The sequence below is a fragment of the Petaurus breviceps genome, unplaced genomic scaffold, assembly GCF_028583685.1.
Source record: "Petaurus breviceps papuanus isolate PSGF00001 unplaced genomic scaffold, PetGlider_PUasm1.0 182, whole genome shotgun sequence".
Lineage (NCBI taxonomy): Eukaryota > Metazoa > Chordata > Mammalia > Diprotodontia > Petauridae > Petaurus > Petaurus breviceps.
In genome coordinates this window covers 4,666,054-4,690,362 of record NW_027185786.1, presented here as the reverse complement: position 1 = coordinate 4,690,362, position 24,309 = coordinate 4,666,054, and the positions used below count along the sequence as shown (strand labels likewise).

The following is a 24,309-nucleotide window of genomic DNA, read 5'->3' as shown; positions in this document are numbered from 1 at the left end:
ACCCCCACTGGTCACTTTGGAGACAGCAGTTTCAGTTGTGTTGGAAGCCAGGTGTCAAAGGGTTTAGAAGAGAATAAAGGGAGAAGCTACGGAAGGAAGGCATGTAGGCAGCTTTTTGTAGGAATTTGGCTAAGAGATAGAAGATGAAAGCTTGTGGGGGATGAGAGTTTCTAGTGAGGATTGTTTTTAAGGATGAGGATACTTGTAAAGTAGCACTTCAGAAATGGGTGTTGGCAAGTTTGTACATATGTTTAGACTTTCTCACTGTATTGATCAGTTATGCTAACTTTTTTTTCCTCTCTTAAAAAAATTCTGTTTATCATATGAGATTGGGGAGGGAGAGGGATGCATGGGATGCTATGGTGATGTAAGAAATAGAAGATCAATAACTAATATGAAAATGTTTAATAGGAATGTATGTGTAGAGCCTATATCAGATTGCATGCTGTCTTGGGGAGGGGGAGAAAAATTAAAACGTATGGAAGTGAATGTTGAAAACTAAAAATAAATAAATTAACTAAAAAACAAATAGAAGACCAATTTAAGAAAGGAAACGTGTCGGATTCGGTTGGATGTCTTGGTTTAGCTCGTTTCCCCTCCTCCATTTCCTTGAAGGGGCTCTGCTGAAGGCAGCTTTCATCTGTGCCCAGATTGTACAGATCCACTCCCCAAAGTCTCTGCAGACCCAGCTTCACCATCGCTTTGGGGGTGGCTTCGAGCTGTACACGTGGTCTGACCTTCCTCATGGCTCTGGTCTGGGTGAGTGGCCCCTCTGACAGCAGCGCTGCCCTCATGTCTGTGCTCTGGCCCCATTCCGTCCAGCTCTCCACTCCAGACTCTTGGCCCTGGCCCCAGCCTTTGGTCTCTCTTTCTGCCAGTTCCCAGCCTCAGCCCCTTTTTCCCTGGAAGGTTCTAAAGCAGACGATTTCTCCTAACACCGTAGGTACAAGCAGTATCTTGGCCGGAGCAGTGCTGGTGGCCTTGCATGAGGCAGCAGGTGAAAGAGTGGGCACTCAAGCCTTGATCCATGCTGTGCTACATTTGGAGCAGATGCTTACCACGGGTATGGTGGGGAAAAGGAGGGAGAGAGGTTGGACCTTGGGGAGACGGAAGCTCAGGGAAAGGCAGTGGGGGGTGGGGGCCTCAGCCCTGGTAAATGGGGCTCTGTAGAATTTTTCCAAGGGCCCCAAACCATCAGCAAGCATTTATTAGGTACTAGACACTGTTCTAGTGTGTTAGGAGTCACCAGCAAAAAGACATGTTTCTTGCCCTCAAGGAGACTGCATTCTTATCTCCCTTGACCTGGCCATATCCCAGAATTTCAACTGGTTTGGGGGGACCTTCATCTGATAACCTACATGTGATTTGCATGACATTTTCATCTCCCTACATACTTAATGCCACCAAGCCTGGTCATTTTCAACTCTCTTAGACATTCCCTGGGGAGACTGAGGGGCTGCAGACGTTTGGGGACAGCTGTATGGCTTTGCCATCAGTTCCTCGTATTTTTTGGGGGAAGACCTTTCCTGTTTCTGAGTTTCCCCTGGGCCCCTATGCCCATACCCATGGTCCAAGGCAGGGAATTTTACTTCTACCTGGGCGTTGAGTGAAGGGGCTATTCATTCATTCATTAACTCATTCAATCAGGGCTGGATATACTTGGTCCGGGTAAGTTATCATTATAATGACCATATATTTATAGAGCTTTATACAGAGTTCTGAGACTCAGCAAGGTTCCAAGGGATCTGAACAGAGCAGCACAGCTTCTGAGTGGCAGAGTTCGGACCTTGGTGTCCTTTGGCTCTCTTCTCTTTTGCTACTCTAGACCAAAAGCCCTGGAGCGAGAGGGTGAAAAGACTGCTTTCCCTCTTAATTCTGTCCTATTTATCTGGGACATAACTTGCTTTGTTCATATTGGTTTACATGTGTCCATGTTCCTTGTAAGCTCCTTGAAGGCAGGGACGGTCTTTTGCCTTTTTAAGAAAAATCATTTTATTTCATTAAATATTTCCCAGTTAACGTTAAGAAATTCTGAGTTCCAAATTCTCTCCCTCATGCTTCTCCCCCACATACTGAGAAGGCCATAACTGCTTATACCTCATGTTTTTGCCTCTTTTTGTTTCCCTGATGCGGAGCACACTGTAGGCACTTAGTATTTATTGAATGAATGAGTCAGAAGATGAGAATGTGGAGTCAGGGATGAGGCTTGGGACATATGTCAGAAATGGCCTGTGACAGGGCTTTGGGGCTTGCAGGAGGCGGCTGGCAAGACCAGGTGGGTGGCCTTGTCCCAGGCATCAAGATAGGGCGATCGAGGCCTCGGCTGCCATTGAAGGTGGAAGTGGAAGAAATTTCAGTGCCTGCTGCCTTCATACAGACCCTCAATGAGCACCTCCTCCTCGTGTACACAGGCAAGACCCGCTTGGCACGAAACTTGCTTCAGGTAAGCTCTTCCTCTGTGTTCATGTCTCCCTGACCCACTACGTGGATGGAGGAGGATGGCTGCTGGGGAGCGATGCCTCGTACAGGACCTGTGAGTGCCTCCCATGTCCACACCTGACAATTTCCTTTCCTTTTCCTTTTTTGCCCTCATCACCAACTATAGGATGTACTGAGGAACTGGTATGCCCGGCTGCCTGCTGTTGTGGACAATGTCCAAGCTTTGATGAGAAATGCTGAGGAATGTGCTCAGGCCTTCAGCCAAGGTGAATGTTCTTTGAGGAGCGGGCGAGGTCCAGGGAGCTGATCTGTTGGTGTCTGACCAGACAGGACTTTCAGCAGGGCTAGCTCCCATCGTTTATTCACATTTCCCCTACAAAGTCACAGACCAATGCCCGAGTTTACCCTTGGAAGTCTAACCATCTGGGGCCAAATGTGCTGCCGCCCAACGGGCTCCTTATGCGTAATAAGGAGGAAGCACAAGTGGGGAAAGAGGGAGCTGAGATAAGCAGGACTGAACAGATCCCTGGGTGTGGTTATAGCTGTGGTCTGGCTTGAGTTGATCCATGCTGGTCTGCCCTAAGGGGTCTCAACCCTTCCCTGTCCCTGACCTATCCCATGTGCCTTTTTAGGGGCTGTCACCAGGAATCCTGGGACTGGTGCCCTGCCCTGGAGAGGGGAGGTGGCAGTAGAGGACCCAGAAGAGATTCTGGGCCTCACAGCTCGTTGGCCCTGGGGACTGCTTCATGCTCAGTATACTTGAGCTCCAAAGCTGAGAAGTAGACAGATATTCTGTGAATGCCTAGGGCTGCCTATGTTTACCATGCATTGCAGGGAACCTACCCCTTCTGGGCCAGTGTCTGACTCGGTACTGGGAACAGAAGAAGTGCATGGCTCCTGGCTGTGAACCCCAGGCTGTGCGGCGCATGATGGATGCCCTGAAGCCCTACGTGTATGGCCAGAGCCTGGCAGGGGCTGGCGGTGGCGGCTTCCTCTACTTGCTGACTAAAGAGCCCCGGCAGAAAGAGGTCCTTGAGAGTGTGCTGGCCAAGACAGAGGTACAGAGTGGGGCTGGGGAATGGGGAGCTCCTTCTGCTGGGCCAACCCTGGGCCTTTTTCAGGACCTGTTCATCTCCTAGAACTTCTCTCAACTGTTGCGCTTCCCTCCCAGGGCTTGGAGAAATACAGCATCCACTTGGTGGAGGTAGACACACAGGGCTTCAGCCTGCAGTTGCTGGCCAGTGACACTTCTGCCTGACAGACTGGAGATGCCCAGGCCACGTTCCAGCCAGGGTTGGTTGTAATGCCAGAAAGGAAGAGCCTGAACTTTGGGCCCAGTGAAACCTGGCTTTTTTGTTTTCCTCATAGAAAGAGGCAAACTCTATTTTGTTTCTCTCTGGGGGCCAGAGCAAGAAATCATTGGGACTTGAGACAGCAAGAATACCCATTCTTTGGGGAAGGGCATCCTGGACCCAGAGCTGGCAAGGTGTTTGGAATTTCCCAGCTGCAGCAGACATCAGCATGGTCTTGGTCTCAGCCAAACTGAGACTGAAGGGCCTCACTCATCTCATCCTCTTGTCATGGTGGCCTAGGGCTCAGAGCCCCAAGGGCCCACCTTGCTGGCCAATAAGTATGAGTTGGTCTCCAACCCCACTGTGTTACTGATGTGAGGAGGAGGAGCTAACATTAAGGGGAGTTCCCTCTCAATGAGAACAGGCCATCCCTCCCCTGGATTATGCTGCTAATTCTGTTACAACTCATTTCTACACATGGGGTAAACAGACACTTATGAGGACCCAGAACTTGGGGTTTTGTTGGACTTTAGCACCACTAGGCCCAATGTCCTCTGGCCAAATGGATCAATTATTTAAAGAAAGCTTCATCAGCAGTCCAGCCTAGCCACCCCCTCCTTACCCAGAAATCCAACCAGTCACCCCCTTCTGTAACTTATTCCCCCATACCCAGTGGCCCTGTGAGTCTGTTTTTTCTTTTCCCTCTTTTCCAATGCTCCTTCCCTAGGAGGCTGGCTGTCTTGGGGATTCTCACTAGGACACAATTCTAATTTTCTGCACACTTTGGCGCAATTGTAGAAGGTATACTAGGGAGTTTATTTCCCTTCTCTGCAGGGTAAACCAAAGAAAGTCAGGCTTCCCTCTCACCAAGCTTCACAGAATGACTAATGTAGCAACTCTGCCAGCAGGTGAAGGGGCAGGGAGCACAGCTGTGGTCATTTTGGGGCTGGGGAGGCTGGGGCATCCATGAGGCTGACTCAATGACAACTGCAATGAGTGTGGTGAGATGCTGTCTTCACCTACACCCAATTCTCTAGCCTGGGGCCTGAAGCTGGGTACAGAGTCATTGGAAATTCTGGTTTTAACAAGTGAATGTTCTAAAGGGGACATGGGATACCTGCACAAGCTGCTGCCAGAACCAGGCCTTTCAGATTGTGATTTTTAGTGGCAATAAAACAGTCATTCTTTAGCTGGTCCTAGGAAGCCTTTTTCCATTGGCATTGAAAGTGATTTCCACCTGCCTGTTTCATTGTGGGACACTCCTGGCTCACAGTGAGCTACAGCAGAGGATGGCAGAGGACGCTCCTGCTGGGGTGGGTAGGTGTGGCTGATGAGACTTCAGCATTCCCTACATGTCACCGGTTGTCCTGAGGGGAGCTGGAGCTCTCTGCCCTCATTCACTTCTGTGACCCTGCTCTGGGCCCTTCTCTGAAACTAGACACCCAGCAGCTTTCAAGTCTCAGTCTTTATTTAATGTGATCCCTAAAGATAATGGAACATTCATTATTTTCTCCATTTCCTGAGGATCTCTATTGTTCTCCAGCTGCCCCAAAAGTCCTCTAAGAGGATAATATTGGCCCAGTCTGAAGGGAAATAGAACTGTCTTCTGTAGTGTCTGAGGACTGGTGATGGTTCTCACCCAAAGAAGAAAACTGGCCTGTGTTCTACATTCTGGTCATTACCATACTTCTAGCCTGAGGTTTGGCTTTTCCCTCCTCTGTAGGGAATGTATGGGGGGGGTCCTTTGTGGGTCTGGTCAAACTTGGGAGGCAGAGAGATATCCAGGGTGGCTCATTTACCTGTTTCTAGAAAGGGAATATGCTGGGCCCCCAGACATGACTGTCCGTGACAAAGAGATGGCCTGAGTCAGGCCTGAGTCAGGCCTGCCTGGACTGCAGCAAATCCTTGGAATTTTCAGGCTAACAGCTCTCGGGGCCTCAATCACTGAGAGACCCTCCAAAACACATGGAGTTGGAGGGACTTGTCCTGCCAGTTACAAGCGAAGCCTCTTAATGTCTTCACTGCGGAAATCAATGCGTAGGGCCAACACCTGGCGCACCTCAGCGGGAGTCAGGCGCCATGTGAGTGGGCCTGAGTTGGCACCCCAGTAATCCAGGATTTCTGTCACCTGGAGAAGAAGGCCAAAGAAACAAGTTAGCAAAGAGAAGGAATATTCCCACAGACAGTCATTGGCTTCCAAAGGAAAAGCCCCATGGTTCTTGTTAGAGGGGTGAATGGTTCTCCCTAGAGGGGTGAATGGTTCTCCCTAGAGGGATGGGCCATGTGGGCTGGCTCTGGGATCCTTCTGTCTCCTGGGCAGCACTCTCTTGAAACCTGGCTCCTTCCCCGGCAAGCCAGGGGACGTCTTGCCAGCCCCCAAACCTTCACTTACCCTTTCCAGATTGAGGATGGTTGCCATTTGGGAAAGCCTGGCAAACTTGTCTCGGATGGTCCAGGTGGTCACTGTGGTGAGGTAAGCGACAAGGGACCTCAACTCCTTGTCAAACTGCAGGCCACCCAGCTGCAAGATAAAAGCCCAGGGAGGCCCTTTCAAGGTGGAGGCCTGGACTTGTGTACATCCGCTTGTTCATTTCATCCAAGAAATGCAGCAGCAACGCAAGGTGCCAGGATGGAAGCGGGGTGGTGGTGGGGTCCAGTGTAGGGCCTGCATTCCAGGCACAGCCCCTCCCCTCATGGAACAGCCTGTAATAAATAACTTGCTGTGTGAGGTCCAGGAGGGTCATGGCTTATGAACCAGAGGAACTGGGACAGATTTTATGGAGGAGGTGGTTTTGAGCCGGGCTTTAAAGGACAGGCAGGAATTAAGCAGGGAAACAAGGAAGGGCATTCCAGGTGTGGGGAGTAGGGGGAGCCAAAGGCATAGGAGAGAAGGCCAGAAAATGGAGCAGGTGTCGGCTTGGAGGTCGGGCAAAGGAGTTTGGAGAAAGCAGGAAAAACAAGTTTCCATGAGTGTGGCGAGGTCCAAGGGGGCCCACAGCACCTGCTCCCTGGGGGGGGGGCCCACAGCACCTGCTCCCTGGGGGGGGGCCCCACAGCACCTGCTCCCTGGGGGGGGGCCCCACAGCACCTGCTCCCTGGGGGGGGGCCCCACAGCACCTGCTCCCTGGGGGGCCTACCTGGGAAGGGAAGCGGGTGGGGAGGACTATAGCATGCCTCAGAGGCCTTACCCGGTTGAAGGTGGATTTCAGCACGACTTTCTCCAGTTCAGTGGCCACGAGGTTGGTCACGAGGCTGGTGAGGCTGTCACAGATGACGGGGGAGAGCCCAGCCTATACAGAGGATGGACATGAGCTCAGGGTCCTGGGCCTGCAGGCCACCCAGACAAGAGGCACCGCCAGGAACAGCTGCAGCCCTGAGGCCCAAGGTGCTCACCTTGAACTCGGCCATTTGCTGCTCGAGGTTCAAGATGAACTGCTGCACCCATGGGTCATTTGCTTCATAGTCATTGAATTCCTCCTGATGTTGGGAAGGCAAACAGAACTCTGTGTCATTTCTGCCTCCAGACCTTGGGACACAGTGAAGCCTGCCCCACTGGGCGGCCCATCATCCCCTTGGGGACTCTCCAGCATCATTCCCTGCTCCTGCAACTCCTGCTGATGAGAAAGTCTGGGCTCCCAGGCTGATGGGAAGACTGTAATGTCCCAGTTATGTAACAGCTCATCCCTGTGCATGGCTTTGAACTTGGCTCCTGCTCCTGCTGCAGAAGGAGCTCGTGTGCACTTGGCTACACTGAGGCTCCAAACGCTTTTATTCCTCCCATATAACATGTGCTCTAGGAGGGAACTTAATGGACTAGGTGCCCGTAAGTCAGGAACAGGTCAAGAAAAAAGCAAAAGCTTTTTGTAAACCAGGGGATGAGTCAAGGCAATTAGAAGGTTCAATCCATTAAGACTCTAAGAAGCTGCAGAAGTCCCTTCAGACATGCCCTCCTAATTAAAACCTCCACAACAGCAATCCATGTGCGGAGGAGGCACCTTGCTTCCTAACAGAGCCGGGGGAAGTGAGAAGAAGAGGCAGGCAGAAGAAGCTGCTGGCGGACCGGCAGCGATCAAAGCAGCCCTGGGGTGGGTCCTGCCAGGTGACAGCAAATCCTGGGGAGAAGGGATCCCAGGGGTGCCCCTAGGTGGTCACACACTGGGCCTGAAGTCAGGAAGACCCAAGACATCTACTGTCTGGTGACTCTGGGCCAACTGCTTAACTGCTGCCTGCCTCAGTGTCTTCCTCTGTGAGATGGGGATAATGGCTGCACCTCCCTCCCAGGGTTGTGAGGATAGAGTGCTTTGTAAAGCTTCAAGCGCTCTCTAAATGCCAGATACTGCTGTCACCATCACCATGCTCATCATGCACAGAATCACCTCCTCGATGTTGTGGGAGACTGAGAGGAAGATGTTGATCCAAGGCTTCACCTGCGGCTTGATGGCGGTGCTGCTCAGCTCCGTCAGGCCTTCCTGCATGGAGGACAGGGCAGGATGCAGTGTCAGTGACAGGAAGGCTGTGAGGTCCCCTCCACTGCCCCACCCCCAGGGCCTCCGATGGGCCCGCGTCCTCCACTGCACCTGCACTGATGGGTTTCCAAGCCCAGCTGTGCTCTCAACAGGCTGGGGGAAACCCATTTACAGAAGGTGCAGACTCCCGGATGTCTGGGGCTGCGAGGCAAACAGCCAGCCAGATGTCTGACTCGTGGAGCACGTGCCTCTGGTGCTGCTGGCAGGCCACGGTGCCCCTGCCTCACGAGAGAATGAGGACACGAGCAGCTCGGGGACAAAGCACTCAGAAATGTCTCACGACACACTCCACAACAAATTCAAGATCTATATGCAACCTAAATATCAGAGATCTTTCAGTACTATAAAAATGTGGCGAAGAAGCAAAGCATACTTTTTAAAGCTATGGGTATAAGATACATTCTTAGCTAAACAATGGATAGAAGCAATGACAAAACACAGAATAATTATGATTTACATGATATTAATAAACTTTTGCACAAACAAAATTAATGCATCTAGAAAAGAAAGGAAATGATCACAATTCTCAAAAAAATTTGTAAAATTAAGAACCACATGAAAGAATGCTCAAAATCACTAATAAAAGAAATGCAAATCAAAGCAGCCCTGACATTTCACTTGTCACCCAGAAAATTGGCAAACATGACAAAAGATGGGAACAGTCAGTGTTGAAGGGGTTGTGGAAATACAGACACACTAAAGCACTGTTAGAGAACTGGGAAATTAGTACTGCCATTCTGGAAAGTAATTTGGAATTATAAAAATAAAGTGGCTAAAATGTCCCATCAATTTTTTGAGCTGGAGATCCCCCTGCTAGGCACATAGCCCAAAAAGGTCACCAAGAGAAAGGTTCCACATCCACTAAAATATTTATTGTGCTTTTTGTGGTAGCTGTGAACTGCAAGTCAAACAAATTCCACATTAATTAGGGAATGGCTAACTGAAATGCTGCAGTGCTGTAAGAACCAACGACCCTGATGGACAGAGAAGCACAGAAAGGCTCATGTGAACTAACAGAACTCAATGCTCATTTCAAAGTGGATGCCCAGTAGTTCTCTCCAACACAGCGGGTCCAGAATATTATACATGATACAGAGTGAAGTAAAAAGAGCCAGGAAAACAATGCACACGATTACAACAATGTGAATGGAAAGAACCACCACCACAAGAGAATAAAAATGAATGTTGCAAAATGATAAAGAACAAGTTTGGCCCCAAAGAAGAGATAAGAGAAGACAGCTCCTGTCACTCCTATGCAGAGGTGGGGGGAGCCCCTCAGGTGTGGAAAATGCATGTGTCAGATTTTTTAAATCTATTTCTCAGTTCTGCCGTATTTTCTTTCCTTTTTTTATTCTTTGTTTTAAGAGCCTGCTCTCTGGGAGGACAGGAATATAGGAGGAGGTTTAAGCAATGTAAAAACAGAAGATAGCTGACAAATCTATTTTTTAAAAAAAACTTATGGCACCATATGGATTATTTGTAACTTTTTCTCTTTTGTTACAAAGGGAGGGTTCAATTTCAGGGTGGGGAATTCAGGAATGTAATATAATCCAGAAATGTGATGTAAAAATAAGCATCAAAAAATAAAACTTATTTAAAAAAACACCAACAACTGGGGCTTTATCCCTAAATTCAATGACTGTGGTTCCCAGCTAGCCAGGTTAAAACCAGACAAGTCAGTGAGACAACAACAGGCAGTGGACTAAGGGCAAGCGATACAAAAAGGGCTAAAGACAGTCCCTGCCCTCAAGGAGCTCAGTCTACTGGGGACCCAACACGTAAACAACCGTGTACAAACAGGACAAACTGAAGATAACCAGCAGAGACAAGGGACTACAATTAAGGGGGATCAGGAAAGGCATACTGTAGAAGGTGAAATTTTAGCTGGGAGCTGAAGGCAGTAGGTGGAGGGGAGGAGGGAGAGATTCCAGACACGGGGACAGCTGTCAGCAGCTGTGAATGCTACCTCCTGCCGCCACTACTTCCCTCTTAAGCTGTGTGGGATGAGGCACACCAGTAACAGCCTTCTCAAGGCAGCAGATGGGATCCTTCTGCCCAAGGGGCTCACTGGTCCTGGTGGGGAAGGGGATGGAGCCTGTCCAGGCACTCACCTGCAGGAGATCCCGGAATTTGTTGGACACAGCGGCCAAATCAGAGAGGCAGCTGTCAAACTTGGCCTGGGCCTGCTCCCCTCCAATCCCTTGGCTGAAAAGCTTGGTACAGTCACTCTGGGGGAGAGAAACAACCTTCAAGACTATATATAGTACATATTTAAGTATGAAGTCAAGAGAATGCCAGTCTCTGACAAATGAGGTGGCACCACCAATTCCTTTCATCCTAAGTGGCTCCAGGAGGGGATGGAATGTATTAGAAAGGGGCTGGAATGGTACTCAAGAGACTTTCACTTCCTCTCCCCAATCCCCCACTGGCCTCAGCGCCTCCATTTCTCACACTGTGAAATGGGACAACTGATCTCAGGATTGTAGTAAAGAAACAAAGGTGCTAGGAAAAGAAGCTGCATGTGTATTCCAAGTGCCCACATGGGGCAGTAGCAGGTTTTGGCTGCATAATAGAGAGACACTAGAGAGCTACACAACAGGCTGCTGTCCTGGGGTGCCTGGAGTGCTCTCACAACTTAAGAACAACGCAGACTGATGAAGCATTCTGCTTCCAGACGTTCCCAACAACCTTGTGAGTTAGGCAGTGTAAGTATTACCTCCGGTGAGATTCAGAGGGTCAGCTGACTGGTCTGGGGTGAGGACCCGAATCAGTCCTGTCACGATATCCTGCCGGCTCCCTCGGGGACACCTGCCTCTGCCCCTGCGGGATGTGGCTAAGCCACATGTCACATCTCTGGGCCTCTGTCATGTTCTGTGAAGCTGAAGGGAATGGGCCCGCTAGATGACCTCTGAGGACCCTGCTGCGCCTCCGGCCTTCTAACGGTCTTTCAGGAGACCCTACGACGTTCCAGTTCTAACCATGGAAATTCTCTTTCATTTTCTCCTCTCTTTGGTGATACCAGGCTAACCATCCTGTTAAATCTGAGTCTAGCTGACTTCCCGAATGGGTTTATCATCAAAATACTATGACAACAGATGAAAGGGGAAAGTCAGGAATTCTTAAAACAGAGCAAATGAATTCTAAAGCGGAACAATTAAGTGATCTTTTAAATCGCCCTTATTTGAGGAGGGGCCTCGTTCCCTCCAAAGTACCCATGGGGGTTTAGAGCTGCAAAGGTGACAGGTCTATTTCCCATTTTGTTTCTTCGGACACATGTGACACGTTAACACTGATCTCTCTTGGCTCATTCTACCCACCTGCCCGCTCCTTTTGGTCTCCTTTGCTGGTTCATTAACTGAGTCAGAACCCCAAAGCTGTATCCCGAGCCTATCCAGCTCTCGCTACACTTTCACTCAGTGACCTCATTAGCTCACATGAATTCAAGTACGATCTCTGCAGATGATGATTCCCGCGTCTACACATCCGGCCCTAGTCTCTCCCCACATCCAGGCCCACATGACAAATTGCCTCTTGGTCATTTCAATCAGAAGTCCGGTAGTTATCTCTAACTCACCATCTTTCCCCCAAGCCCTCCACTCCTCCTTCCCAATGAGTGTCTCCCTCTTGGATCCAGCCGGTTTGTACCCTAGCCCAAATGCCATCTTCTACCTCCACAACATCTCTAGCATATGCTCCCCACACTCCCTTGTCCATCCAAGTACAGGCCCACATCACCTCTCACCTGGACTGCTATTGGGCCTCACTGCCTCAGGCCCCTCTCCCACTCATCTGCCAAAAAAGACTGAGCATGTCAGACCCCCACTTGATAAACTCTAATCTTCAGGATAAAATATAAATTTCTATTTGGTATGTAAAGCTCTTCCCGACCTGGCCCCTTCCCATTTTCCCAGTCTTCATACACATGACTTTCCTCTATGCACTCTGTGATCCAGACATCAATCCTCTGTCTCTGTGACTTTGTCCTGGCTGCCCCTGGGCCCAGAAGCTCTCCTACCTCACGCTACTTCTTCTTTTTTTTTTTTTTTTTTTTTTTTTGGGCCATTGGGGGTAAGTGTCTTGCCCAAGGTCAACTGGCTAGTGTGTCAAGTGTCTGAAGCAGGATATGAACTCAGGTCCTCCAGACTCCAGGGCCGGTGCTGTATTCACTGTGCCACCTAGCTGCCCCCGTTAGTGCAGTCTGCAAACCACCTTCTAAAGATTAACTTTTTATATATTCTATATCTACTTACGTTGTTTCCCCTGTTGACTGTAAGCTAACGTTGGGGGGCATGGACTGTTTTGCTTTTGTACCTGGCACGGTGCCTGGCACACAGAGGCACTTAAAAAATGCTGTGTGACTGATTTTAGATCTGTCCCCCAGTCCCCTCTCCATGCACTCTGGCTCGCTCTGCTCTGACAGCCAGGCTGAATCACTGCCACTGTCCTTCCCTGGTCCAGCGCTGTCTCTGGGCTGTAGAGGAGCCTTCCTTTCACTAGCCTCATGCCAGATACCACTAAGCTTTTCCATTCAGGACAGGAGCAGGAAGGTTATTTGGGTGATTCTCCTTTACTGATCCTTGACAAAGCAACTGCTGCATGGCACTTGGCTGGCTAATAAAATGTTAGCAACCAGCTTTTTCTAGATTTGGTAAAAGGAAGCATTGTATGGCGGAAAGTGCTGGGGCTGGAGCATTCACTGGCTGTATGGCCCTAGACAAGTCACTTAACTCCCTCTGCCTCAATGTGTTCACCTACAAAAGGAAGGGGCCAGGCCCAGGGACCTCTAAGGCCCCTCTCAGCTCTAAACTTATGATGCTGTGATTATCAACCACCATTAATAAGCAATGTTCCTCACCAATGAGCCCGGCAGCCTGCTTTATGCCAGAGAAAGTCACAGTCCCTAATGCAGCAGCATCAGTACTGAAAATCGACGATTCCAACATACCTCCAGGGTTTTCTTCAAAGTGGAGATGTTTTCACTACAGACTTCCACATTGTTCAAGGTCACCTGGAAAGTGAAGAAAGATGAGCACAGCTCATTAGGAATCAGGACACAAATCTCACTGCCCTGCAGGAATGGCAGACAAATTTTAAGTGGCAGGGAAGACCTCTCCCTAAGGGGATAATCCTAAGGGGATAAATCCACCTCACCTAGAGTGGGTGCTTTTTCATTCGAAAGGTAAAATAGTGAAGATGAGTAACTGACAAGGTCAGGAAACAAGTTTCATTCCCACAGCAAGGTCAGCAGTGACCAGTGGTACAGCAAAGACAACCCACTCCCATTTCTGAGGAGTGACGGTCACTGCATCGCTTTACAAGCTAGCTGGGACTCCAGCATGAGCTGGTAAGCCAGGGAGGTCCATGATCACCAACCCTAGGTCAGGGTTTTGTTCTTCCATTCCTGCGTTTGAGACCTAATTGTACCTGCTATGTACAGGGCCCTGGGAGAGACTACAAGGATCACTAAGGCACCATTCCTGCCCTCCTGAAGCTTACCATCTAGATAAGAGATAGGGTGTGTCTACAAGTAATTTTAACCATAGTATCTGGAAGAAGTTCTCATTTTGAAGATGAGAGCCAAGGGAAGCCTAAATGGAAGTCAGCAGATGATAAAATGATGCAAAGAGGTGCAAACAGCTATAGGGATTCAGAGGAGAAGATCACTTCTGGGTAGGGTGGCTCAGGGAAGGCTCCACAGAAATAGATGCAAGCTAAGCCTCCCTTTAAGGATGGCAAGATTATGTCAGATGGAGGGAGAAGTCAAGGCATCTCCAGAAGAGAAAGAACATGAACAAGGAGAGGATCATATGAGCACAAGGTACGTGGAGGGGAGAGCGGTGAGCCCAATGTGATGGGGGTATGGTCAGGGGAGCAGTGGGAGATAAGCAGAAATACTGGTAGTGGCCAGATGGTGGGGGGACTTATGCATGGTCCCCGAGGTATCTCTGGAAGATTGTGAGTCAGAGTGATAAGACTGAAGTTGTACTTTAGCAAGATTTATTTGATGACTGGACAGGATGGATGGGCATGAGGAATAAGGAGAGGTAAAGTGACTAGAGACGGGAAGAACAGTCGAGGATTACTGCCACAAACCAAGGAAGAGGTGAAAGGCTTGAAGCAGGATGGTTTAGATGGAAGAGGCTTGAGAAGCCGGGCCGGGGCAGCTCAAGGTATTAATGGAGCTCAAGGGTGATCTCAGATCTCTAAGCAATAGAGGTAAGTGACACCGACCAGACTTTCCCAAAGGACCTTTTTGTTTCTACCTGTCAAAAATGAAAACTGATGTTGGTGACTCAGATCTCTGTCACTGCTATGACTGCATGAATCTTCATGCCTGGTGCAGGAGAATGGAGAGGCAGACGGGGTGAGGAGAATCACATTCTGTGATCCTAGAGGCTCTGAGAGCAGGCTATGACCTCACAGGGGACAGTGAAACCGACTGCTTGCTCATGATGACTAAAGGAAAATGAGCACAAGATGCTTTCAGGGCAGTAAGGGCTATCTGACAAAGGCAGACTGTTAGTGGGACTACAGACTGGTGCGAATATTTTGGAGAACAATTTGCCAATAAGCAAAGTCCCCCCACCATCTGGCCAGTGTTTCTGCTTATCTCCCACTGCTCCCCTGACCATACCCTGTCACACTGGGCTCAGCACTGTCCCCTTCACGTATCTTGTCCTCATCTGATCCTCCCAACAACGAGTCAAAACTTTTGAGCCAGTGATTCCACTTAAGATTCTCTCCCCAAAACACCACAGAAATGGAAAAACAATCTACCTCTTCACAGGTATTCGATTTCTAAGAGCAAATTTTTCTAACAATTAGAGAAAGTTTAGTAAATTACAATATACTAACAGAATGGAATACTATAGTGTCATGAAAGCAATAAATATGAAATTACATTTTTAAAAGACAAAAAAAGGAAAAAAGGAGGAAAACAGTGCCAAAGGTCGTGGACTTTGGACAGGCCTATAAGGGACACTCAAAGCATCTTATTGGCTTGTTAATTATTTTGGTTCTGTCTTATTAAAAGTTAGGTGCTTTGGGTAAGACTTTGCCCCTTGTTTTATGTTTACACAGTTTTGTTTTTGTTGATTAAGTTTATAATTTTTAAGTCTTTCAGTTTCCTTGCATGGCTGCAAATAATCCGGGAAAATGTGAATAAATTTCTGTTTTAAATGCTATTAAAGTTAAAAAAACTTGCTATGAAGGAGAAATAGAATTGTGTTTATATGTTACTGCCTTTAAAGGTTTTTTTGCAGTGAGAATCCCTCCTAAGGGTTAGTTCACTGGGCTTATTATCACTTTGCTCACAATGAATAATATGTCAGGACAATTGGGGGATTTCATCTTGACAGACAAATGAGACAAGGCGACAAGAGAAATCCAGAGCTGCAGTGGGAGTGAAGACATTTTAAGTATTTTGCTTCAGGATAACAGGAGATCTGTCACTAAGTATTTAACACTATAAAACAAATGGCCTTGATCTTCTTCATTTACTTGTCTTCTGGCTTCTGTCTCATTAAGCCTCTGTACAAAGATATAGGGGCCCTGAAGCTAAAGCTTAAGCTAGCTTCTGACCATGTATGCTACACTATACACTTTCCATATGCAGGAGCCTCCAGAAAGGAAATCTATTTCGGGCTTATCTCTTTCATGCTAACAGATGGGCTGTCCCAGCTTAATATCTAGTCAGAGAAAGAGGTCCCCTTCCTAGCCTGGGGAGATGAAGGGTAACCATGGGCTCCTCCTGGGTAAGAAATGAGGAAGCATCAGCACATAGACTTCTGCCTTTGAAGAGTCAGAACAATTGGAACACAGGGAAGCCAGACTCAGGCAAAGGTGGGTAGCCATAGTTAAGACATAAAAGAAAACCGCATACTACATGACTCTAAAGCAGAGTGAGAAAGTGAACTGAGCAAGGAATTAGGACTCTTTGGTTCTTTTTTCAGCTGCAGGTCAGCTGTTACTTTTTATAAATTTCTTTCTCCTTCTTGTCAAATGTGGCTAAGATGTCACCTTTGCCACTGAGGGTGCTGTTTTAATGGGGTCATATCTGCAGTGGCAGACTGACTGATTGGAAATACGTTCCATAAACAGTGTTGTGACATCCAAAAGGACTCAAGGGCATGCTCACTGTGCTAGGCTCTCCTAGCAGAGATCTGGTCAGGAGTCTTGGTACGGGTGAGGTTTTGACTGTTTACAAGACCCCTGAAGAGTTCAGATGGATGCCCTGGGCTCAGCATTCAGAGAGAAAACACTGCAGAGTTGGGAACTGTTGGCAGAGTAAAGACTCTGGTGTCATGTCCAGGCCATTTGAGGACATGTTTGTGGGTAAGGAAGACTCTGAGAACTTGGGGTAGCCTGAGGAGCTCATTCTCCAGACAGATGGAAGATTCTTCCATGTCATTTTACAGAGTGTTTATAAGAACAAAATCGGGGGGGGGGGGGGGGGGGGGATGGGTAGGTGGCACAGTGAATAGAGCACCAGCCCTGGAGTCAGAAGGACTTGGATTAGGATCTGGCCTCAGACACTTAACACAAAAAATAGCTGTGTGACCTTGGGCAAGTCACTTAACCCCACTTGCCCTCCAAAAAAAAAAGAACAAAGTCTTGGCTTTCACCCTGTCCCAAGAACATCTATTTTGCTAGGGGTCATTTGGCTTTATTTCCCTTCCACCCTGTCCACTCCGACTCAACCCCAAGGAACAGGGCCACAGCTGAGCCACAGGACCACACCTACCAGGAAGGACAGCTTGGCTTCATCTGTGCTCTCAATGCCTTTGGTATCAAACTTGCCCTGCTGAAGGCTGCTGTGCATGATATTCACAGCACTTGTCACCCCTCGCTGGAAGTCCTGGAAAGTGGTGGCAGGGAAACCCATCCGCAGCTTGTTACACAGAACCTCCCTGGCAGGCAGAAGAGTATGAGTCAGAGCAGAGAGCACATCACCGCCCATTTCACAACCCCTCAGACCCTATTCTTGATGCCCCTGTCCACACTGAGACCTCTCTCTCACGGGCACAGGGGTTTCTGGTGCCAACCCAGGTCTTCTGTGAGCTTGGCTCTTATGTTCCAGAACAACTGCTGATCCGTAATGGCCAAGGTAAAAGCCAAGACCCAATCCAAAACATCAATTAAGGGGAAAGGTTACAAAACAAGATCAACTCCTCAATGAATGAATCCTTGATGTTTGCCCAGCCTCCCCACTGGTTCCCAGCAGTCTGACTACCACCTGGGCTTGGCCTTGCCCAGTGACCAGCCACCACAGTGCTCTTGTAGCTTGACCAGGGTGTGGTCATTCCTGTTAGTACTAATATCTCACTGTGGCCATACAACAGGGAATCTACCCCCCTCTTCCCCTGTATCCTCTGCCTTCAACAGCAAGAAAACATTCCTGGTTCTGATTCTATTTATATAAACACTTTAGGAGTGAGGATAAAAATCTCTTCCTAGAAACAGAAGAGAGGGCAAGAACTACCCATAAGTGACCAGTCTTTTCCCAACCCTTTCTCATTTGCTAGCTAACTTCCTGAAACAACAGTTCTCATAACTGAAGTTTGAGGCTGTGCCTCGACTTTCAAGAACTGTTCTCCTCTCTCCCCTGCCTTGGGTACCCTTCCACCTTCTTTCCCCCAACCAATCCAGCCCTGTCACATGACACGACTTATGGATGGCTGAGGTACACCCAGAATATAAAGCTGCTCCTGAGCCATCCAGTCCCAAAGGCTTTGGAAAAAATGAACGAAAAGAAATGAATCAGAAACAAACCAAGAATTTAAATCTCAAGAAAACCTACATTAAAAATTATGGCTTAGGGATCCAAAAAATATTTGCTAACCCACATACTGTGCCTGACCTACAGACTACCCCTCATGCACCTAGTATATGAGCTACCCTGCATCTCAGAAAACCACAGCATCCCCCTAAGGAGTCTGACAATACCTGAAATCTGACTCCAGCTCTGTGGTGGACAGGTTGATCATGGCGCAGAGGCAGTCAATGCTAGAGCTGGACAAGGCCCGCCCGATACACTTTTTGACAATGTAGAACACATCATCCACCATGCTAGAAGTCAGCTGGCCCTTCTCATAGGTGTCCAGAGCTACTGCCTAAAAGGCAAGGAGTCCAGGTGAAATGATTCATTAGGGACCAACAGAGCATGACTTCCACTGTTTGGGGATGGTCCTAAGCACACCTAACCATGACCCTTCTCTATGGCTTATTCAGGTTCTTCCATGCTACCCAGACCTGGCCACCCTGGCCTGGGCTTGGGCCATATCTTTCCCTCTCAACTTTAGTCATTTCTTTCATATCATAACTTTCATAACATAGTCATAACTTTCACATTTACTAACATATCAGGAAATTAATCATTAGGGTCTTAGAGCACACTTTAGTGTTTTCTATCAACAAACACCAACTAATCAAGAGGCATTTATTAAGTACCTACTATATGCAAGTGCTTACTATGCAACAATTCCTACTCTTGAAGAACTTAGATTGGGGGAGACAACAAGCATGTATGCACATATGAATGTGTGTACACACATACACACACACACACACACACACACACACACAGAAAGGCAGTCACTACAGTTTGGAAGGATTAAGGAAAATTAGGTAGAAGGGAGTGCCTGAGCTACACACTGAAAGGAATGAGTGTGATATGGATATGGGCAGGAGAGACAGCTGTACAAAGGCATATATGGGATGAGGAATATTGTGTGAGGAACAGAGAGAAGGGTGGGAGGGAGTAATCTAGAATGAGTCTGGGAAAACTGGTGGAGACCAAATTGTGAAGGACCTTAAAAAGCTAAACAGAGGAGTCTAAATTTGCTTCTAGAATCAATGGGAGTTTACTGATTAAGGGACCAACATAAACAGATCTACACTTAAGAGAAATCACTGTGGTAGTTGTTTGAAGGATGGACTAGCGTGGGAAGAGACAATTCACTTCTAGATGAATTTGGGGCACCCCCATTCAGCACCAGCTGCTCTCTCCCCCTTCTCCCTCATGCAGATAATGGCCTGAGGTCATTTAAGCTGATACTCTGCACAGATAATTTGTGATATGTGAAAGACAATTTGATAAAACTATAAAGCTACAGATTCAAAAGATCTGCATTTCCTCACCAGGAATCCTCAGTACCAATGAAATCCTCAGGTCTGCCCCCTTCCTCCAAGGTTGTCCCAGGGCAAGGTGGTATGCAAGCCTGCTTCTACAGCAGGACCACAGAATGTTCAACTGCCCTTTGATTTCCTCTGTCTTGGCTGCTCAGAAAGAGAAGGCTTGTCTCTTAAGGTGTCATGGCCTACCTTGTTGACCGTCTCTCGCATGAAATACTCTTCCATGGTAATATAATAGCCAATCAGCTCCTGCATGGTACAGCTTAGCAGGCAGTTGTTGAGAAGCTTGTCTAGACACTTCTGATGCTCTATGGAGATAATCAATAAAGCAGTGAGAAATAAAAATGTGTTTGGGGCTTTGCTACTTCAAAAGGAAAAAAGAAAATGCTTCCTCTTCCTCTTCCCAAACTGAAAGCTGATGAAGGGGCCTACGGCCACCTGGCATTCATCAGATTCAGATCCAGGCCAAGTGAGGCCCCTGGCCTGAGGCTGCTTGCTCCCTGACCCGAATGGTGAACATTCTGGCTTTGTGGGTTCACGGTCTCTCTTCCCAGTTAGCTTGCTGATCACTTCTAAAACGTGAGAAAGAATGGGACGTGCAGGCTGGCGGGGAGAGGCTCCCTGCACTGCAGGATGGAGCACAATGGTGGGAGATGGAAGACTCAAGAGCTGTCGGGAGTGAAAGGGGAACATCATCAATCACCTTTCAATGGCTGGCAGAGCAGCTTTCACCTTTTAGCCACATAAATTTTCTAAAACTTCAAGTCAGAAGAAACCCTAGAGCTGTCTAGAAAAAAGAAGACATCTGAGACTGTATAGAAAACGCTGTTCATCCTTCACTTTTTTTTTTTTTAAAGCAATTGGGGTTAAGTAACTTGCTCAAGGTTACACAGCCAGTTATTTTGTGTGGGTGCCGAGTATCTGAGGCCGGAACCGATCCCGGGTCTCCCAACTCCGGGGCCGGCGCTCTTACTCACGGAGCCACCTGGCCGCCCCCTCGTCCTTCATTTTCAAAGAGGACCAGTGACATCACGGGCTAGTGTTCTGACTTGCTTATGAATTAGATTTAAGTGAGGCAGAGGCGCATGAAGTTATCAGCTTCACTCTCTTCCAGTCATCAAAGTCCAGCGGCAGGACAAAAGTCAGGACGACTGGAGTGGACGACCTTATGTGTTGGTGTCTTATGTCTGACCAAGCTCTAAGGGCTCCCCAGTGCCTGCTTCAGTTGCCTTCATGGCTGATGAACAAATTGTTCTCATTTACCTATTATGCCAGGGGAAGTTGTCACACGCTTGGGGAAGACATCCTCCTAACTTACCAAAGAGTCTGAGGGGTTACCCTCAACCTAGGTTAGCCCGTCTGCCAAAACAGTTTTAACAGGATGTGGCCACTGCCCATCCTACAGCTTCTTGGAACCGTAGGTGAGAACTGGGAGACAAGTGGACACCAAAGGTCGATAAGAGTTCCTGAAGAGGGCTCGGCAAGTCCTCACCCCAGAGGTGCTAGGCCTTGGATCCTCCAAAGTACAAGAAGAACCATTAGCCAATGACTGGGGCCGGGGACGGCCAAAAACTACGGACTGACTGCTATGTGGGAACATAAGAGAAACTAACAGGCCCAGCTTCCACTCTGATTCTGGAAAGCACAAAGGCCACTATGACCCTTCTCCACTAGTAAAGGGAGCCAAAAGGACAGCTACTGTCCTTCCAGGAAGGGGCAAAAGGAACATCTTACTACTAGAAAAACCTGGGTAGTAGATCCACGCCATTGGCCAGAACAGGAAAACGAAGCTACAGGACAATTTGAGACAATAACAATGATAATATCTCATGTTTGGACAGTGCTTTAAATATGAATACAGTGTTAAGCTCTTAAGGCTCTAAGTATCTTGGGAGGAGACTTGCTTATGTTTAGTAGGAGGCTACTAAATGCAGTAGTAGTAGTAGTGGTGGTGGTAGTGGTAGTGGTGGTGGTGGTGGTAGTAGTAGTAGTAGTAGGCTACTAAATGAGCTCAGTTCCATGAGCTGAGCAAATATAATAGTCACCAACAGCAAAAAGCATCATGCCCTAGTGCCTCTCTTTAATATTAATTCAGGGCTAGACCTACCAGGGCACATTAACTGACCAACCAACCAATCAACAAGCCTTTATTAAGGACCTATGTGCCAAGCACAGGGGTAGGCGCTAGGGATACAAAGGCAAAGGGAAAGAATCCTCTCCTTCAGAGAGCCCCTGTCATGGTTCAGATGAGAGAAGATAAGGGCTGGACCAAGATGATGGCCATGTGAGCAGAAAGAACCTGGATGTAAGTGATGCCAAGAAGGTGAATGGACAGGACATGACAATGACTGTGGGCAGTGAAGGAGAGTGAGGAGCCAAGGGTGACTCTGAGGTCACACACCTGGCTGACTGGAAGCCTGGGCCAAGCGAGGCTAGGTCTGCCAAAAGGCTGAGTGCAGGGGACTCTACGGCTATTTGCCCAATACTGGCTGAATGATTCGTGTCTTTTTAAGCATAGGAAAAGCAAAAACATAAATGGCACTGGACTATTTATTATGCCTATTTCTTTACAGACATTTATCCCTGTGAAAAACATCCAACAATGGGAGCAACAACCACAAAACAGAGCAGTAAAGGAGGCCCCCCCAATCTCAGAGCTGAGAGAAACTGCCCAGGCCACAGGGGTCACCCCAAACCTATACAAGAATTTCTCCTACGACCCGCCTGACAGCAGCCCTCCATGGAGCAGACGCTAACTACCCCTGGAGGAGGCCTATTCCGCCATGGGACAGTTCTGATTGTTAGCAAGTATTTCTTCAGTCTTTCCAAGGCTAACGTTGCCCCTTTGTGACTTCCACCGGCTGTTCTTGGTTCTCTGAGGTCCTTCTCCACATGAGGACCCTTCAAAAACCTGAAAATGGCCATCATGTTCTCCCCAAGGCTTCTCTTCTCTGGGCTAACCACCTCCCACTTCCTTCAAATGATCCTTCCAAGGCCTGGACTCGGGGCCATCACTGGCCTTATTGCCTTCTCGAGATGCTCCTCAGCCTCTCCATCAACAACCATCCCAAAACGGGGCACCCAGAACTGTGGTCTGACCGGAGAAGAGAACAGCAGTCCTGTCTGTCACCTCCTTGGCCATGGACATCACGGCCCTCCTAAGGAGCTAATGACTGCAGACTTTCACGGCTGCCACATCAAACTGTGGATCTGTAATGAGCTTACAGTCCACCTACCCCCCAAATCTTCTTCAGATAAAATGTACAGCTGTTCCCCCCTCATCTTGGACTTTTTTTTAAAAACCAAAGTATAAGAACTTACCTTTCAGATGCCTTTCGATTTTCATCCTAACTCCAGCCCAAACAATCAAGCAGTAAGTACTTGTTAGGCTCCCATGTGCCAGGCCTGATGTCCCAGGCTGTCACTATTTTTCTGAATCTTCTCTCACCTGGGTCCCTCCCAGTTTTTGTCCCCTACACCTACAAATCTGGTAAGCATGTTATTTGTGCCTTTATCCAAGACACTGATCAAGGTGCACGTAGTGTGATATGGAGTTAAAAGTACCAGACTTTTACATTCTGGTCTCAGCTTCTCTGCTCACTGCCTTTGTGACCCTAGGCCAACATCATAATCTCTGGGAATCCCATTTTGCTCCCCTTTAAAATACAGGGACTGGATCAGAGGAGTTCTACTGCCACTTTTACCTCCTCCTTCCTATCAGCCTAGGAACTCTTCCTCAGAGTCCTTCTCCCTAAACCAGCATGGCTAAGCAGGCTTGTACTATTTTACATCAATAGTGTGAGACTTCAGAAAGCCCCACTCTTGGCCCAGCCGCCTCAGGGGGTCTTACCTTGCTTCACTTCTTCTGAGGCCATGGAGTCGCCCACCTCGAAATCAGAGCTGATCCTTTTCTTGAGGAAGCGCAGGTACAGCTCACTGTGTGCATTCATCAGGGTGACCTCTGTCAGAATAGGATCCAGTTCCCTGGGAAGCAGGGGAAAACGTTATGGCAGTGGGACACATAACAGAGAAGAATACAGTCTGATCCCCACACCCCACAGGGTCCCTAGGGACAGGAATCAGCCAGAGAGCCGCCATCTGGCACAGGAAGCTCTGAAGACTCAGCAATCAGCTACAATCAGTCTGCAGGGTTCCTCAGCACTGCTGATGGTCTAAGACCCCAAAAGGGCACTGAGCAGAACTGACAAGTGGCCTTTACTTCACTTAAGCCATGAAGACAAAAAAAAATTCTCAGGTGTGGCTGCCTCGGCTGGTTTGGGGCATGTCTGGCCACCTTATATCTGTATGCTCCTTCCCATTTCCCATGATGTCCTCTGATGCTCCCTACAATCCTGGGAGGGACACAGTGTAGGCCAGGAAGGACAAAGGGGCAAAGTATCTCATGTAAAATGATAGTTTGACAGCAGCCAAGCCAAAGCCAGGGAGAATTCAGGCCTCTTGACTCAGTTAAGTGCTCTCTGCCTGAACCACCATGTCTTCTTTTTTTTTTTTTTTAAAAGCAATTGGGGTTAAGTAACTTGCTCAAGGTTACACGAGCCAGTTATTTCTGGGTGTGGTGCTGAGTGTCTGAGCCCGGGATTCGATCTCCAGGTCGTCCCAACACTGGAGCCGGTACTCTTACTCGCTGAGCCACCTGGCTGCCCCTAAGCAATTGGGGTTAAGTAACTTGCTCAAGGTTACACGGCCAGGTGTTTCTGGGTGGGTGCTAATTGTCTGAGCCCGGGATTCGATCTCCAGGTCGTCCCAACACTGGAGCCGGTGCTCTTACTTGCTGTGCTACCTGGCCACCCCTCTGAACCGCCATGTCTTAAACATCTCATCTGAGTGTGTGCCTGTTGATTCTGCCTTAGCTTTGCTCCCTTCTCCTAGGCAGGATCCCATCAGGTCTCTCAGGGGAG

The 24,309-nt window shown here is 48.3% G+C and overlaps 2 protein-coding genes across 5 annotated transcripts in view; one reads left to right on the top strand and one right to left on the bottom strand.

The window, feature by feature from the left end:
• FCSK (fucose kinase) overlaps nucleotides 1-4,920 on the top strand; it is a 32,801-nt gene extending 27,881 nt beyond the window's left edge. For all 3 annotated transcript variants that reach the window (XM_069087643.1, XM_069087644.1, XM_069087645.1), the window contains 6 exons: nucleotides 616-759; nucleotides 944-1,063; nucleotides 2,256-2,443; nucleotides 2,606-2,705; nucleotides 3,274-3,497; nucleotides 3,611-4,920. In XM_069087643.1, the coding sequence (XP_068943744.1) occupies nucleotides 616-759; nucleotides 944-1,063; nucleotides 2,256-2,443; nucleotides 2,606-2,705; nucleotides 3,274-3,497; nucleotides 3,611-3,697 (863 nt within the window). In that variant the 3' untranslated portion in view covers nucleotides 3,698-4,920. The remainder of the gene's footprint in view (nucleotides 1-615; nucleotides 760-943; nucleotides 1,064-2,255; nucleotides 2,444-2,605; nucleotides 2,706-3,273; nucleotides 3,498-3,610) is intronic.
• Nucleotides 4,921-5,181: 261 nt separating this feature from the next.
• The window catches only part of COG4 (component of oligomeric golgi complex 4), a 31,565-nt gene continuing 12,437 nt past the window's right edge, over nucleotides 5,182-24,309 (bottom strand). Inside the window, exons 9-19 of one of the 2 annotated variants that reach the window (XM_069087646.1) lie at nucleotides 23,241-23,374; nucleotides 19,580-19,698; nucleotides 18,203-18,369; nucleotides 17,001-17,166; nucleotides 13,203-13,265; nucleotides 10,369-10,485; nucleotides 8,108-8,200; nucleotides 7,125-7,208; nucleotides 6,920-7,021; nucleotides 6,124-6,252; nucleotides 5,182-5,859 (exon numbers count right to left, since the gene is read on the bottom strand). In XM_069087646.1, the coding sequence (XP_068943747.1) occupies nucleotides 5,725-5,859; nucleotides 6,124-6,252; nucleotides 6,920-7,021; nucleotides 7,125-7,208; nucleotides 8,108-8,200; nucleotides 10,369-10,485; nucleotides 13,203-13,265; nucleotides 17,001-17,166; nucleotides 18,203-18,369; nucleotides 19,580-19,698; nucleotides 23,241-23,374 (1,309 nt within the window). In that variant the 3' untranslated portion in view covers nucleotides 5,182-5,724. The remainder of the gene's footprint in view (nucleotides 5,860-6,123; nucleotides 6,253-6,919; nucleotides 7,022-7,124; nucleotides 7,209-8,107; nucleotides 8,201-10,368; nucleotides 10,486-13,202; nucleotides 13,266-17,000; nucleotides 17,167-18,202; nucleotides 18,370-19,579; nucleotides 19,699-23,240; nucleotides 23,375-24,309) is intronic. The other variant, XM_069087647.1, reaches the window with a different exon arrangement.